Genomic DNA, 17,087 nt, shown 5'->3' on the forward strand with positions numbered 1-17,087 from the left:
ACAAATGATTAATGGAGTTAAACATGTAACATCTGTATTGAGAGAAGGAAGTGCTTAATTTTTCAGTAAGAAAAATCATCAGGTTTTAATAATTAAACCAATTCAGGAAATGTTAGCCTATATCATTTGTGATTTTCTGATTTTTAAATCTCATGCAAGATAGTGACTATGCTTGTTCTTGTTCGGTTCTTCCTTCCTTCTTTTATTACATTTTTTTTCTCTCCTCTGGATGTCCTACTCAACTTCATGGAGTTAAATATTGCTTCTCTTTCTGCCCTGAGTCTTGGCTCCGAAAAGCCTTGCTCAGGGCATCTCTCCTGGTTTTGTCTTCAGGCCTCTCCCAGTGTCTTGTGTGACCTGGTTACCTGACTATATATATATATAAAACCTGACTCCAGGTTTTATATCCAGTCCCTCTTCTCCACCCGTTGGCCTGGACCTCACTGACCCTTGCTTCTCAAGGCTGTGCTTGCCAGGGACCCAGGCTCGGATTTGATAAGCCACAGCCATTCAGCCCCTCTCAAGCCTGCCCCCCGTCCTTATCTATGGGCTTCCTGCTGGGGGAGTAGACAGAACCAACACAGTGATAGAGATCAGACAGATTGAATGTACATGGCTTCTCGGTGTAGATTACTGTCCTTTCAATTACCTTTCAGTCAACTTGAAGGAGCTCTTTCTAAGTGGACAAGTTATCAGGACGATGTTCGACAGTTTTCCAGCTGGATGGACAGTGTGGAGGCCAGCCTAAACGAATCCGAAAGGCAGTATGCAGAAGTGCGGGAGAAAACAGCCGCTCTCGGCAAAGTCAAGGTGGGACCTGGATTTCAGATTCCATTTGTTTTCTGACAGGAGCTTCAGAATTGCCATAGTTGTACAGAAATGTGCTCACCTGAATCCTAGGGCTGTCCACATAGCCAAACTCTATCTGAGGGGTTTACTATAATTTCTAATGGCTTCTCAACCCAGACTTTTGTTTGTGGCTATTTTGTTAGTGAGTGAAAATGTCCTCTTCCAGGAAAACCTCATAGACGCGTGTTTTATGATATATTTAAAATTTGGCAACTTGTAATAGCTTTTCATATCTTCAGCCGGCTCATCATTCGGAAGTAAAAGTACTTTCTTTTCTATCACATCCTTTTCTATTTCTACTTTTGTATATTTTTCATAATGCTTATATTAGTATAGTACTACGTGTAAAGATTAATAGATGGATAGCTTGATGGTAGATAGATAGGTAGGTAGGTACTGGAGGTATGTTCTTAAACCTCTTTTTTGTTGATATTAGTATTCACACATAACATTTTGGAAACCTTTGATTTATTCATCCAGGGCATATTCATTGGATGGCCTGTTCTACCTAAAACTGATTGTGTCCTAAACAGTACTTATTATCTTCTACCCCAAATCCTTCACACTCCTGTATTCTCGGTGTCAGTTCTTTTGTGTCACCCCACACTGAATACCCGAAACTGGGAACCTCGTTTCCCCACCTCCTTCTTTCTTACCCCCGCTTTGAATTAGGCAGTAGGTCTTGCTGATTCCAGTTCAGAAATGTCTCCTGACTCTAATCTATCCTTTTCCTAACTTGCAACAGCTCACCTCGTCTCTTGTCTCCATCTCCCGTTAGCTTCATATAAAGGTGAATGTCTCTCCTTCCTGCCCGAGAGTTCCGTTGCTTTCCACTGTTTACAGTATCGTACCAATCTCCCTCCTCTAGTTTGTGAGAATTTTAATAATCTCTTTGCCAGCCTCATTTTGCTTGCTCTCCCACCCTCCTTCCACCCTTGTGCCAGTCTTACCGTATTTCTCACTATTTCCTGAATGTACCACATTAAATGGAATTAAACGATTCCATGCCTTTGCAGAATCTCTTCCCTTTTTCACAGAATGCTTTAGCTGTGCCCTGGCACCTGGCAACCTTCTACTTACCTTCCTGAATTAGTTCAGAAGCTCTCTTTTCTATGATACCACCACCACCCGAGGCTAATTAGTTCTTCTGTTCTCTGTTGTTCATATCTCTTTATCGGTTTTATAGAATATATGCTTACATACCTCTCTCCCTCAGTGGATAAAGATGCTTAATTTTCTTTTTATCCTATGCATTTGGCTCTCTGTCTGACACAGAGCAAATGCTGAGTGAAAGTTATTTGAATGACTAAATGGCCTTACGTGACCTATGCCAAATCACTTAACATTTCTGGGTTTGCGTGACTGTTTGCAAACAGTCTGAAAATTAATCTACTCATAATTATCTACCCATTATGTTGTTATAATGATCTATTGCTATATTAATTATTCATCTATTCAATAAATGCAGGCATTGTGCTCGATTCCAGGTAAATAAAACTGACAAAGGTTGTGTTCTGGAAGGGACACCTATACTCATCCGAGAATGCATGAATAAACAAATAATTGTAACTGGTGATAAGTGCCCTGAAGGAAAAACTGCGTGTTATGAGAGAGAGTCATTGGGACAGGGCAACTATGGACTGCTTGGAGTCGGGGGAGGGGGAGGAGAGACTGGAAAGGCGTCTCTGAAATAGTCGACGGAAATAATGCTCTAAGGAGTTTAGTGCAGAGAAGTCAGTCTGGGGGGGAGGTGGGAAAAGAGCATTTCAGATGGAATAATCAGCATGTTCCCGAGGAGGGAGAGAACCTGGCTCAGATAAAAGGGAGCTAGAAGAAAGGCTGGGTGTTGCTGGAGCCGAGGATAAATGGATGGCTGTTGCCAGGTGATCTGGCAGAGGGGCCAGGGACCAGATCCTGCATTGCCATGAGGATGCTAGCCTGTGGATTTTCTACTTGATCCTGACAGCTTTGGGAAGATAATCAATGTTTTAAGCTGGGGAGTGACACGATTCCCTTTAGAATCTTACAATCTTTTCTCACTCAAGCTGCTGTGTGGAGTGTGGACAAAGGGACTGGGCAGGAACTGGGGGCAGGGAATCTGCCTAGCAGGATATTGCAAAAGTCCAAGTAAAAGGTGATAGCAGCGGGGGCTGGGGGCTTGCAGGAGACAGGTGAACACATGTCAGGATACAGTGAATAGATAGAACTAACAGGATTTCATCATGGATGGAGGGAGGAAGGGTGACCCCGGTAGTCTGAATTGACCAGCTGGGTGGGAATGGTAGCATTTACTGTTTGGAAAAAGACTGAAGGGGAAGGAGGTTTATTGGTGGCTGGGGAAGGATGGGAATGGAGTAGAGGTCAAGTGCCCATTTTTGGACAAATTAAGTTTGAGGTTTCCAAGTCAACTGGAATCAGAATCTCAGAGACAGTTCTGGGCCAGATATCAAATACACCCCCCGACTCTAGATATAGATATAGATATATAGATATAGATTGATGATAGAGTGATCTATCTATCTGTCTACAGATAGATAACCTGAGATCACTTGCCAAGTATGCAGTTAAAATATCCTAATTTTAATAGTACCATTGATATGATTATATATGCACCAATTCCTTTATTTTTTTTTAATGTTCTCTAGTTATTAAATGAAGAAGTGCTGAGCCACAGCAGCTTGCTGGAGACCATTGAAGTCAAAGGAGCTGGCATGACAGAGCACTACGTCACCCAGTTAGAATTCCAGGACCTGCAAGAACGATACAGAGACATCAGAGAGCGGACCAAGGTATGGCTCACCGTGTTCCACACAAACCCACTGAAAATGCAGTGTTTGGCGCTGTGCTTATTTAAAGACTCATTTATTTGGGGCAATGACAGCCTTGTGAAAACAGATAGAACAAAAAAATGCAAAATGAATTTTAATACTTAGAATACCCCACTGGCAAAACCCTCAACTATTGTTAGGATATGAAAGTTACTGAAGGAAAATAATTCTCAATTAAAAAGTCCTAGAAATGTACCTATTGTAGAAAAATTGGGGGCAGCTTCATAAGGAAGACTCATAAATTCTTTAATATGTCTGCTGATGACAATTTTCTAAAGCTGGAAATAATCACCAATAATATTTATAATACTGGGCTTTATTTATTTCTTTGTGAACGTTCAGCACACCTTACTTTATTAGACAAAGTACATGAAAACTTAAATCCACAGTGAGTCCAAATCCTCACTGAAGGCACAATATAAGAATTTCAGTTTTCTTCATTAGCAAAAATGTATTTTTATGACAAATAAAGTTAATTCATTTTTTGGAATATCCATATTACATTTCATAAGGAATTCAGAGATCAGGAAGTTAATTCAAGAAAGTCATCTTTAAGACCCCTTTTACTCCTAATATTACGTTTTTTAATATTTTTTGCCTAAATCTTAATGTTTTACTTTTCTAGGAAACATTCATATTTTAATGACTTAATAATCATGCTTTTCTAAAATTCCAAAAGTGAATTCTTACAGTACATTGAAACTGCATGTAGAAATGTATCCCCATCTTAATCATCTTACATGGTAATAATAGGAAGCAGTAACCAAGTCTGAAAAACTAGTTCGCCTGCACCAAGAGTATCAGAGAGACTTGAAGGCATTTGAAGCTTGGCTGCAACAAGAGCAAGAAAAGCTTGACCGATATTCAGTTCTTGAAGGTGATGCCCACGCTCACGAGACAATGTTGCGGGATCTTCAGGTAAAGTCTACTTCATCATAAAACAAAGGAATTTTCATTCTGAATATGGAATCATTATTATTATTATTAATTTTTTTTTTTTTTTGCGGTACGCGGGCCTCTCACTGTTGTGGCCTCTCCCGTTGCGGAGGACAGGCTCCGGACGTGCAGGCTCAGCGGCCACGGCTCACGGGTCCAGCCGCTCCGCGGCGTGTGGGATCTTCCCGGACCGGGGCACGAACCCGTGTCCCCTGCATCGGCAGGCGGACTCTCAACCTCTGCGCCACCAGGGAAGCCCCAGGAATCATTATTTTAAGCAGTGGGAAGTTACTGTGACCTTAACTCCTATAAATAGCTGATATATATTAAGTGAAACCCTAGTAAGGTCTGGTCTATAGTGTTTTGGGACCTCAGTAGTGTATGCTAGTCGAGATCATTTGATAGGCAGTTTAGAATGAGCAGGGCTGGAACTTGAGGACTTGGTTGAGTTGCTACGGTGGCCTCTGACAGGAATGGCTCGTGGCCTCATTTATGGTGTTGGCTGGTCCACCTGCCTGTTCCTCCCTAAAGGGTTGAATTAGATGTGGAACACAGCTGCAGGAGTCAATAGCATGTGACACTTCTCAAAGTCAAATTGGTGACACCATCTTAGGCCATCTGGTTTTAACCCAAATCTCCCACGTTGCTGAGGATACAGGCCCAGGGAAAGAGACCTAGAAGAAGGAATTCGAGGAGCTAGAAAAAGCACTGGTGCTCAGCTAAGCAGTCTGAGATTCAGGGCGAGATGGCAAACCTCATGGGGAAAGTGGTCCTAACCCACTTATTCATTGACTCATTCAACATTTACTGAACACCGAATGCGGTGCAGACACTGTACTTGGCTAGCTACTGCAGATAAAGATGAGTAAAATATTATTCTTGCCTGCAAGGAACTTACATTCTAAAGAAATGTGGACCTGTTGATAGGTCGTAATGATCTATGTAACAATGTGATAAGGACAATAATAGAACTACTCTATTATTAGGGATTTTATGGGAGCATCAAAGAGAGCACTCTGGGCTTCCCTGGTGGCGCAGTGGTTGAGAGTCCGCCTGCTGATGCAGGGGACATGGGTTCGTGCCCTGGTCCAGGAAGATCCCACATGCCGTGGAGCGGCTGGGCCCGTGAGCCGTGGCCGCTGAGCCTGCGCGTCCGGAGCCTGTGCTCCGCAACGGGAGAGGCCACAACAGTGAGAGGCCTGCGTACCGCAAAAAAAAAAAAAAAAGAGAGAGCCCCTTAATCTTACCTGGAGAGACAGATAGGGGTCAGGGGGTTCCCAAGAAGGGGAAACCAGGCATACAGAGTAGAGAACAGAGAAAAGCCAGCAAGACAACTCTGTGTCCCACCAGCTCTGTGTTGGAACTTACTGAACCCTGTCAGCTCTTATTGGAATTGGTTCAGGATTGGGCAAGATGTACGTACAGCTCACACAAGGTGGAAAAGCGGGACTGAGATGGTCATCGCTGGCATATAACATTTCTGGCTATTTCAGTGGGTCTCGGGGAATGTTGTGTAATGGCGGGAGTGTTGTGTAATGGCGGGAGTGCACGGTTGGGATTAGGGAGTTTGGACTCTGACTTACGGTGAGAACTGACCCTGGGTGACTTCGGCAGAGGTAAACGTCTCTGACTCAGTTTTCTCCGCAGAGTTGTTCTGAGGAAGGATTAAATGAGATGGGAGAAAAATTTTATTTAAATAATAGTCCATTCATGAAATAAATATACAGCAGAAGTTGAAGAGTCATAGTTTCATTAGCTTATTTAAGGATCTCATCCATTTTATTCTTAATAGTAGCACACCCTGGTCTGCTACGTTTAGCTGTTGTAATTTATCTTAATGGAATGGACTTGGTTTTCTGGCTATAACCCCTCCCAGCCCTTCACTCCAGACATTCTTGGCCAGCAAATGCCAAGCTCTCCAAGTTCTGTGTAGGAACTGGGCCAAGAAGCCACTTGTCACCAGCAGATATTTCTCCTGTTGAGAAGAAAATGTTTCACTTTGGTCAGTATTAAGGTAGCCCAAACCCAAACCTAACTCCTACCTCTCAGTTCACTGTGTATTAATTCTTATGGACACTGTCTTATTTTGAGTCACCACAGATGTTAAAAAGGGAGGGGAGACGCTAAGGCGGAAATTGGTGGTGGAGACGTGACATTCCAACTGCACAGCAGAACTACTTCAGGGTCCCGATGTCCTACAGCTCACTTAGTCATCTGGGGGTCTGCCAGCAGTGTGAAACATGTTCACAGATTATTTTGCATTTACTGAAGGTTTAATTTGAGTCTTAGAACATATAGATTTTTTAAATATTTAACTATATGTTCCCCTCAGAATAAATACTTGAAATGTGGTATATATATAAGAATTTATCTAATGCATTGATTTGTAGAATAGTGAAAACTGCTATAAAATAGGGAAAGGGTGATATATTAAGAAAAGTAGGGGCTTCCTTGGTGGCTCAGTGGTTAAGAATCCGCCTGCCAATGCAGGGGACACGGGTTCAAGCCCTGGTCCGGGAAGATCCCACATGCCACGGAGCAACTTAGTCCATGCGTCACAACTACTGAGCCTGTGCTCTAGAGCCCGTGAGCCACAACTACTGAGCCCACGTGCCTTGAGCCTGTGCTCCGCAACAAGAGAAGCCACTGCAATGAGAAGCCCACACACCTCAACGAAGAGTAGCCACTGCTCGCCACCACTAGAAAGCCCACGCACAGCAATGAAGACCCAACCTAGCCAAAAATAAATAAATAAGTTAATTAATTAATTTTTAAAAAGGAGATTAATTAGGGCAAGGATCAGTAGACTGTAGCCCAGAACCTGTATTTTAAATGAGCTTTTATTGGAACACAGCCCCACCTGTTCATCTATGTAGCGTCTATGGCTGCTTTGGCACCACAAGGGCAAGGGTAGGCAGTTAAGTACTTGCGGCAGATTGTGTGGCCCACAAAGCCTAAAATATTTACTGTCCAACCCTTTATGGAAAAAGTTTGCCAAACCCTGAATTAAGGAAAGAGATTGTACAAAATTACCTTTAAAAAATTTTAGGAATTTTGGAATAAAATTTCTGTTTGTCATCATTTTGATTAATATTTTACCATATAAATTGTTCTTCTTTTCCATTTACAATACATTCACATTACAACATTTTTGGAGTGATATCATAGCTGAGGACAAATGTATCCAATAGTCTGAACCATATAAGATTGCTATTTCTATGGGTAAAAGTGGTCAGATATGAGCAATTTCGTTGGTATTAAAGATTTTTTAATACTATTGTATGCTGACTAAATATGTTGGCACTTTTAACATTCTTGGTGGGATTTGACTCGGTCCCTTTCAACTTTAGATGATCAGATCAAGTAACACAAGTGTATAATACCGTTTTGCTAACATCTTTAAGGATACGAGTTTTTCTTTCTATAAAAAAAGTAGTTTATGCTCTTCAAGACTTGGTTCATACTAAATTAGTAGGGTAAATTTCTGGGACTTATGCTTTGGTGGAGGGAAATGGATTTGTACCTAGGAGTACCTGATGGGCAGGTGTGATAATTCAGCCTTTCAGGTTTGTATGCCCTGTACCCTCCAGGGCCAACTTCTCTTTGCCATCGCATTCCCTAGAACATCTTCAGCAAAGGATCCCTCCTGAGCAAAAGCAAGGTCCATTGTTCTTTTCTCAGCCACACATGTAGCACTGATCCCATTCAATGTCAAAGCAAGAAACCTTAGACTCTTTAAATAGATTAGGAGCCAAAAAAAGCCTAGGTTATTATATTAAACAATAACCCTTTAATCACAGTGTTTTTTGCCTGTAGGCTGAAAAACCAAATTTCAGACATTGCTTCTAAGATGACTGAGAAAAATATTTCTCCCGGTGTGTGTATTTGTGTGTATATGTGTGCATTCTGATTCATTTAATTGAAATTATTTCAGAATGTTTCTCCTGACTTGGGAGACGGTATGCGGTTTTCGGTACATATTTTTTGTGTGTAAGTCGGAATCAAAGCATTCTTTCCTAACGTGACGTTTTCTTGAAGCCAACGTGAAGGGCACGGTTGGCTTGGGTGAGACATGATCACCTACACGGGTGTAAAATATAAGTGAGGTGTGGCAGCCATACCTTTCCCCTACAGGAGCTCCAGGTGCACTGCACAGAAGGGCAGGCCCTGTTGAATTCAGTGCTGCACGCCAGAGAGGAAGTGATACCATCGGGCATCCCCCAGACGGAGGACCGGGCATTAGAGTCTCTCCGGCAGGACTGGCAGGCTTACCAGCAGAGGCTGTCCGAGACCCGAACTCAGTTCAATAATGTAGTCAACAAATTGAGACTGATGGAACAAAAGTTTCAGCAAGTAGACGAGTGGCTAAAAGCAATGGAGGACAAAGTGAGTCTCAGAAGTGGACGTCAGTCTAACCGGGCTGCCAAGGAGATACAATTACATCAGATGAAGGTACAACTAATGTAAATTCCTCATCTTTGTCAGAGTAGCAGTTGCCTTGCATAATCTGTTTCCTTAAAATATTTAGTAACTTTTGGTCCAAGGTTTAGCTTTTGCAAAATCTCTTTCTACTTGCAAAGAAATTTGATGTACATTATAATGGAGCATTCTTCTATCAGCAGTTATTTATTAGAATCCTAAGGCAGTCTAGTTTAATGAAGTATTTTATATTTTCTTCCCAAGCTTTATTACCTTGCTTGGTAAAGATACATGAATGCTAGTGTTGCAATAATTTGTTTATGGCTCTGATTTGAAATTGCTCTAATGTACTACATTGACATAATACTTGAAAATTAATTTTATTCTAATTTTTATGTAGAGTCAGTGCACATGATCAAAATAATCCTTAGGCCTCTGGAACTTCTTTTCCTTATTCATCTATTTTAAAATTTATCTAAGTACAACAGAAGATATAAAAATATATGTAATATAGACAGAAAAGCACTCAAACTCATTAAGTGTACAGTTTTTATCATGTTACTGGAATTACATTTTCATGAAGGTTTTATGTGAAGTATTTTCAAAATTATATCACAGAATAAATATATTCTAACAATACACTGAAATCGTTTTCTAGTAAGAAGATATATTTATTTGTCTTACTCAAGAATCTGTAAGATTGAGCCTTTCCCTCGATATTGTGTCATTTCAGAAGCGGCATGAAGAAATCACTGCGTACAGAGACGAAGTTGAGGAAGTGGGAGCCAGAGCACAGGAGATCCTAGATGAGAGCCACGTGAGCAGCCAAATGGGCTTCCAGGCCACCCAGCTGACGTCCAGATACCAGGCCCTTCTCCTCCAGGTGCTGGTGAGTGGGCCACCCCTGCTCATCATAGGCCAGCAAACTTCCCAAGCCAGATGTTCTTCCTTTCGCTAACTTCCAGTGAAGATAATACGTGTTTATCAAGAAAGGCACTGGCACAGGTCTTTCATCACTGTTCAATTGTGTTTCTTCTTTCGAAGGAACAAATAAAATTCCTGGAGGAAGAGATCCAGAGTTTGGAGGAATCAGAATTATCTTTAAGTTCCTATTCGGATTGGTACAGCTCTACTCACAAAAATTTCAACAATGTGGCTGCCAAAATTGATAAAGTAGATAAAGTGACGATGGGGAAAAAAATGAAGACATTGGAGGTAGGCATGCAAGTATCAGGTTTGTCTCGCAGCCCTTCTTCTTTCACGAGCTGTTCCTGTCTCCCCCGTAGAATTGGGAGTGTGTTCGTCCCCGCCCAGTATGATTGGTGATCCGTGGCTCATCATTTCACTCTAAATTCCAAGTTATAATCCCTTAAGCCAAAGACTGGCTTTCATTTATTTGTGTTGTGAAGTCATTTCAATGTCTTACACATGGCTACACACGAAATTCTTAACTAAGTTCCAGTTTGACACTAAATATTAAAAGAAAACAATGATCTCAAATTCATGGCACTGTGCGCTAATAGAGTTTTAACCCAGATCTATAGGAGCACTGTTACGGACAAGAGAAACATCAGGTTCTTCCTTAAGTCTCTGATTTGGAAATGATACGCTGATCAAGACTTTAAAAGACCTATATTGAAGTAAAGAAGATTCCTGATTGCTGGCAGACCAAATCTGGTTATAAACTTCAAAAAACATATTTTAAGGAGAAATCAGTGGACTCAAGAATGGGACTTGAAAGGCTGTTCTTTAAAAGGAAAGAAATAATGCTAAGTTATTTGCATTTGTTTGTTTGTTTATTCATTTGTTTGTTTGTATTTGCTTCCCACTCTTTCTCAGGGTTTGCTGAAAGACATGGAGAAAGGCCAGAGTTTGCTCAAATCAGCCCGAGAGAAAGGAGAGAGAGCTCTTACATACTTGGAAGATGGTGAGGCAGAGACGTTAAGAGAAGAGATCCATGACCACGTGGAACAGTTGAAGGAACTGACCAGCGCTGTCCGGAAGGAGCACATGACTCTGGAAAAAGGCCTTCATTTGACAAAGGAATTCTCAGATAAATACAAAGCACTAACTCAGTGGATAGCAGAGTACCGAGAAATCCTATACATTCCTGAAGAACCCAAAATGGAATTATATGAGAAAAAAGCTCAGCTATCTAAATACAAGGTAGTGTGTTGTTACTGACAGATGCACGAGGACGTCATGTAGGACTGAACTGGTGGGACGTGATTCCTGGTTTGTGTCACCCTTAGTGAGTGCTAGAAAAAGTCCTAATGTGCCTATTCTGCTGGTGGAGAGTGGTATAGATTTATCTGGCTGGAAACACTACATCAGACTTATTTTTCCGTTCAGGAATCGTATTTGTCTGATATTCAAAGGTTGTATCAGTAAATGGAGATCTATTCTGACAGTGTGATCCAGGTATGTGGATCCTCCAGAAAAACCTTCTTGGCATTAGGATCTCACACCTACAGATTTTATCTTTTTTGTAGAGTCTTTCCTTCATCTTTTGGTACAGAAGGCCTATAAACTGACCTGTGGTAAATTCAAAATGAGACATATTTCTAAGAAAATAAATTCTAGTTAACCAACTGTAGTTAAACATCTTAGAAATTAATTTTTGAAAGAATAAATGGTGATGTGGATATCACTATACATGCTGTAGATATAAATATTTCACATGCTCAAATCTGTGAAACAGTTATTGAAGCTTATACATGGAGTAGTCTGTTTTCTAAATTTGACCCAAATTATTTAGCGATATTCTTTAAGAATTACAGTGTGATGACTTGCCTCGAAGCTTTTCCTGTTGGCAGCTTTTTCCTACTCCAGCCAGTATGTCTATTCCTGTCCTTGGTTCTTCTGCCTAGCCTGACAGTGTGTCTTTGAAGGTGTTACATAAGAATCACACTGCTTCTTCTTTTTTAGTTCCCTCTGAGTTCTTGATATATTTAAATAGCACTTTTAGGCCATCATAGCAACGTTGCAACTGGAATTTGTCTCCCAGACTTCACATCCAGCTCAAGCTGCTATTGATTTCACGAGTCAAAATCAAAAGATAGCACCTCGCTCCCTTTGTAGAGAATTAAGGTTTATTTCTCTGCCGAAAGGAATGAGCTAGAAGCCAGCAATATGAACCATGTTAAATTTAGCCGAATGTAATTCTTTTCCATACTTCTCTCTGCGCATGCGAAGGGCTATTTGATGTCTTACTTTTACTCTGTATTGAAAAACTGTATTAGCCATAAAAAGGCATTCTCTCTTTATTGCTTTATACTTATTAATTTTTAAAGTATATGTCAGATCTTTATTTGAAGTAGATAAACTTATACATGCCAACGTATATATATATATTCGCCTTGATCACACAGATGAGCTGGTTCTTGTTGTTTTTTCTTTGTAATTCAAGTCACTTCAACAAACGGTGTTGTCCCATGAACCAACAGTAAAATCAGTGAGAGAAAAAGGGGAAGCCCTCCTGGAGCTGGTGCAGGATGTTACTTTAAAGGACAAAATAGATCAACTTCAGAGTGATTACCAGAACCTCTGCAGTGCAGGAAAAGTAAGGAGTGATCAGAAATTCAATGCAAATGTGTGTATTCACCACAAAGGGGGTCCTGACTCCTTTTTATCTGTCAGAAAATTTTAAGGCGTGGTATGGGTCAGTATTTTTCCTTTTATTCAGATGGGCATTTTAAATGGCGAAACGACTTTGTGGGTCGTGTTGTATCTTTTTTTTTCCGTTCCTAGTAAGTTTCTGATGTGTGTAACTCTACCTACCCTATGAGTTTTCCTGGGCTTTTAAAAATATGAAAGTTTGGAGTAGATTTTTGGCTTGAAAGTCACTTCTAACGGACACCTGGCTTCACAGGAGCACGTTTGCCGTCTCGAGGTGAAAGTCAGAGACCACGAAGATTACAATAGTGAGCTCCAAGAAGTGGAAAAGTGGCTGCTGCAGATGTCAGGAAGGTTAGTGGCACCCGACCTCATGGAGACAAGCAGTCTAGAGACGGTTACCCAGCAACTGGCCCGCCACAAGGTATGCCTGAGCTTTAAGGAGCTGAAGAATACAAGGTGGCTTTAGCAGGTGTGCCGTGTGTATGTGCGTGCGTGTGTGTGTGAGCGCACGCATGCACCTCTCTGGGTCATAATGATTGCACCTAAAGAATCAGGTCTGAGTCTCAAGAATGACTGATAATTGAGAACAGTTCAATTTAATATTTAAGTGACTAACAACAGCTGAATCTTGGCATTCACCTTCTGAACATATTGTAGCATTTTTCCCAGCCAATAGTTTTTCATTGCAGAATATAATCTTTAGGGAGTAATTTATCAAAGAGAAATTATCTTTATTTTAGAAAAGTATAGCCAAAGATACGATACAAAAGTAGTAGTCAAAGAGTCTGGGTTCTAGCCAGACTGTCTTCTTCCTAACTGGGGGGACTTAGCCTCTCTGCGCCTCCTTTTCTCCTCTGTTAAGGGTGATAATGACACCAGCCTCATCACGGGAGATAATGTATGTGAAAGTATCTTGTAAACCATAAAGTACAGTACTGACATGTGGTGTTAGTATATTTATTAATATGTATTTTTAGTAATTATATGTGCCAGGTGACAGATGTCATATAGTCACAATTTTATGGAGCAATTTCGGTGAGCTTAATGGGAAACTGATTTTTAGTCGTGACATGGTAAATATCTAGCAGTGTGTCTTAGGAAGACCAGTTAACCATTCTGGGCTTCAGGATTCCTATAGGAGAAAATTCTATTTAGCAAATACCAACAGAAAAGTAACTGCATGATATAGTCTATTTGGCACTGAGAAAATGCCCTCAGTAACCTCAGGATGTAGTGGTTCCATTCCAGCTCGAAGATAAAATGTTTCTTTTCAATGTGGCATATATAATAACTGTTAACCCAGCACCACTGGAAAAAAAGTGGTGGACCCTGGGCTGCTGAAGGACCACCTGGTTTCCCTTAGATGTATTGATGTGTCAACCCAGGAAACTTTGTGTTGGAATGTCACTTGTCATTAGCATTGTAAGGAAATTAGAACCTGATTTGAAAAAGTTGGTTCCTGCTCTCTAAGTGATCTTGTGAGAAAGCTCACTAGAGAACACAGGTGGGCATCGTGGTGTGTGTGAACTGGAATCGGGCAGAGATGGGCCCAAAGCTGGGGGATGTGCCATTTACTACTTGTGAAACCTTGAACATGGTTTTTCTTTTCTTTTCGGCTGCATTGGGTCTTCGTTGCTGGGCATGGGCTTTTTCTAGTTGTGGCGAGCAGGGGCTATTCTTCATTGCGGTGCACGGGCTTCTCATTGAAGTGGCTTCTCTTGTTGCAGAGCACAGGCTCTAGGTGCACAGGCTTCAGTAGTTGTGGCTCGTGGGCTCTAGAGCGCAGGCTCAGTAGTTGTGGCACACGGGCCTCAGTAGTTGTGGCTCACGGGCTATAGAGCGCAGGCTCAGTAGTTGTGGCATGCGGGCTTCAGTAGTTGTGGCTCACAGGCTCTAGAGCGCAGGCTCAGTAGTTGTGGCACACGGGCTTCAGTAGTTGTGGCTCTCAGGCTTCAGTAGTTGTGGTACACGGGCTTCAGTAGTTGTGGCTCACGGGCTCTAGAGCGCAGGCTCAGTAGTTGTGGCGCACGGGCTTAGTTACTCCACGACATGTGGGAACTTCCCGGACCAGGGCTCGAACCTGTGTCCCCTGCATTGGCAGGCGGATTCTTAACCACTGTGCCACCAGGGAAGTCCCTTGAACATGTTTTATAACATCTCTGTGCTTCAATCTCCTCATCTGTAAAACAATAGTAATAATACACATTTATCCGGGCTTATATATAGTCCCTTCACTATAGCAGGTGCTTAATAAATGGTAAGTGATAAAGGTTATTTTTATTTTTATCAATATAAGTATTATTAGATGTAAATTAGATCTTACATAATTTAGACGTTCGATTATTACATAAATCAGATATCATATTAGATAAATTAGACATTAGTAAATTAGATTAAGTTGTAATTAGATTATTTTAGATATAAATTATACCAGAATCATAATTTATAGAGATGAAAAATGTATTAACATCCTTCTTGCTGGTAATAATACCATGGAGCAGATCTCTAACTGAGACCAGCCTCATGAAATCACTTAAAGGTTACTTCATTATTCGTATGTAACTTAATCCATCAAATTCATTAGCTTTTCCCATTGGAGTATCTCTGAAAATATACTTCTTTTTCCATTTGTTGATATGGCAACCAAGACAAATTGCAAAACTCTTTTAAAAACATTTTAAACTGTGAAATGATTGATCTCTAACTTTCTGTTTGATGAATAGATTATTTAAAGACTAAAACTGGAATGAGAACTCAGTACTTGCTTCATTTTTTGTAGGCAATGATGGAAGAAATTGCTGGTTTTGAAGACCGTTTGAACAACCTTAAAATTAAAGGTGACAGTTTGATCAGCCAGTGTGCAGACCACCTCCAAGCGAAACTTAAACAAAACGTACACGCTCATCTGCAGGGCACAAAGGATAGTTACTCAGCCATCTGCAGTACAGCCCAGAGGGTGAGTACCACTGGAACATTCTAGAATGATGAAGAATTAAGGAGAAAAACTGTGCAAACTGGAGGTTTTTAAAAATAGTTTTTGTGCTTCAGTCTTTGGGATCGTTTTGGTGTTTTTCCAGACAGAAAATAAGAGGATAGATTTCATAGTCTCTATGTGAACATAGAATTAACATATCATATATTTGATTGATGTGATGAAGTGGCGAATTTCAGACATGTGGTTTTACTCAATCCCTTTATTCCATGAATTGATTATGAAAAAAATTTTAAATTTTGTTTGTTTTTATTTGCACACCATCAATAATACTTCTTTCTTATTTGCCATTTATTCTATTACATCAAAATAAGTTTATTCTGTAAGTCACACAATAATTATTTCTTTTTAACTCTATGCAGCCCAGGTTCTACTCTAATTCAGTATTTTTATGTATTCATATAGAAATTGAGAAAAGAAGTAAGCACCAATTTCAAGGTATACTTCAGTGGGTATCCCTCCAATAAAATGGAATCCTTAATGTTATAGATATAAGTCTAAGATAAGTAAGAATCACCCTTTTAACAACAATTAAGTAAAATTAGTGGATTACTCTTTATTTTTCTGGAATTTATAAATGACACTGAGAAGGGTCCATCTATTTTTGTTACTGAGCTATTTAGTAAGAACTGGAGAAATACAAGTGACATGGGGAGAATTATCTGTGTTCATCACGATAATAAAAAAAATGCTGGGTGACATTAGTTGATCCCTAGACTTGGAAAATCCACCTTCAAAAAGTTAATAAACAGGCTTCCCTGGTGGCACAGTGGTTGAGAGTCCGCCTGCCGATGCAGGGGACACGGGTTCGTGCCTCGGTCCGGGAAGATCCCACATGCCGTGGAGCGGCTGGGCCCGTGAGCCATGGCCACTGAGCCTGCGCGTCCAGAGCCTGTGCTCCGCAACGGGAGAGGCCACAACAGTGAGAGGCCCACGTACCGCAAAAAAAAAAAAAAAAAAGTTAATAAAAAAGAGGGATAAAAGAATCTAACAAATAATTGCAGATGATGACGTAGGGGGTGAGACAAGAAAAACAGTAGCATGGAGCTTTTGGTAAGCTCATTTGTTCACTCACTCAACAGAGATTTCTTAGCACTGTCTTTGTAGCAGGCTTTTTCTGTGCATTATGGACACAGCTTAATTTTTTTTTTAATTAGTAAATGTTCGAAAGACAAACATATTTTAAAAATAAACTTTTAAAAAGTAGATGAAATTCTAAGAACAGAGTCAGAATCTTATAATTAAACTTTGCAAAAATGTTAAAGAATGCAAAATACCTTTTTTCTTTTTGGTTCTGCTTGGAATAAAAATAAATAAGGGATAGTCTTAATATCAGATAAAAATGATTAATTTAATAGATGACAGAGAAAAGCAGAATTCAATTACTGCTTCTGTTGTCTCAATAAGGAAAGAAAAGCCAGTCTAACCTCATAGTCTTTTTTTCT

The 17,087-nt window shown here is 40.5% G+C and overlaps 1 protein-coding gene across 1 annotated transcript in view; it reads left to right on the plus strand.

Moving 5' to 3' along the window:
- LOC136131819 (nesprin-1-like) overlaps nt 1-17,087 on the plus strand; it is a 50,236-nt gene that overhangs the window by 9,565 nt on the left and 23,584 nt on the right. Inside the window, exons 8-17 of the mRNA XM_065888614.1 lie at nt 657-810; nt 3,495-3,638; nt 4,431-4,595; nt 8,748-9,065; nt 9,766-9,921; nt 10,077-10,247; nt 10,872-11,198; nt 12,442-12,594; nt 12,904-13,071; nt 15,430-15,606. Of these exons, the coding sequence (XP_065744686.1) occupies nt 657-810; nt 3,495-3,638; nt 4,431-4,595; nt 8,748-9,065; nt 9,766-9,921; nt 10,077-10,247; nt 10,872-11,198; nt 12,442-12,594; nt 12,904-13,071; nt 15,430-15,606 (1,933 nt within the window). The remainder of the gene's footprint in view (nt 1-656; nt 811-3,494; nt 3,639-4,430; nt 4,596-8,747; nt 9,066-9,765; nt 9,922-10,076; nt 10,248-10,871; nt 11,199-12,441; nt 12,595-12,903; nt 13,072-15,429; nt 15,607-17,087) is intronic.

Source organism: Phocoena phocoena, chromosome 12, assembly GCF_963924675.1.
Source record: "Phocoena phocoena chromosome 12, mPhoPho1.1, whole genome shotgun sequence".
NCBI lineage: Eukaryota > Metazoa > Chordata > Mammalia > Artiodactyla > Phocoenidae > Phocoena > Phocoena phocoena.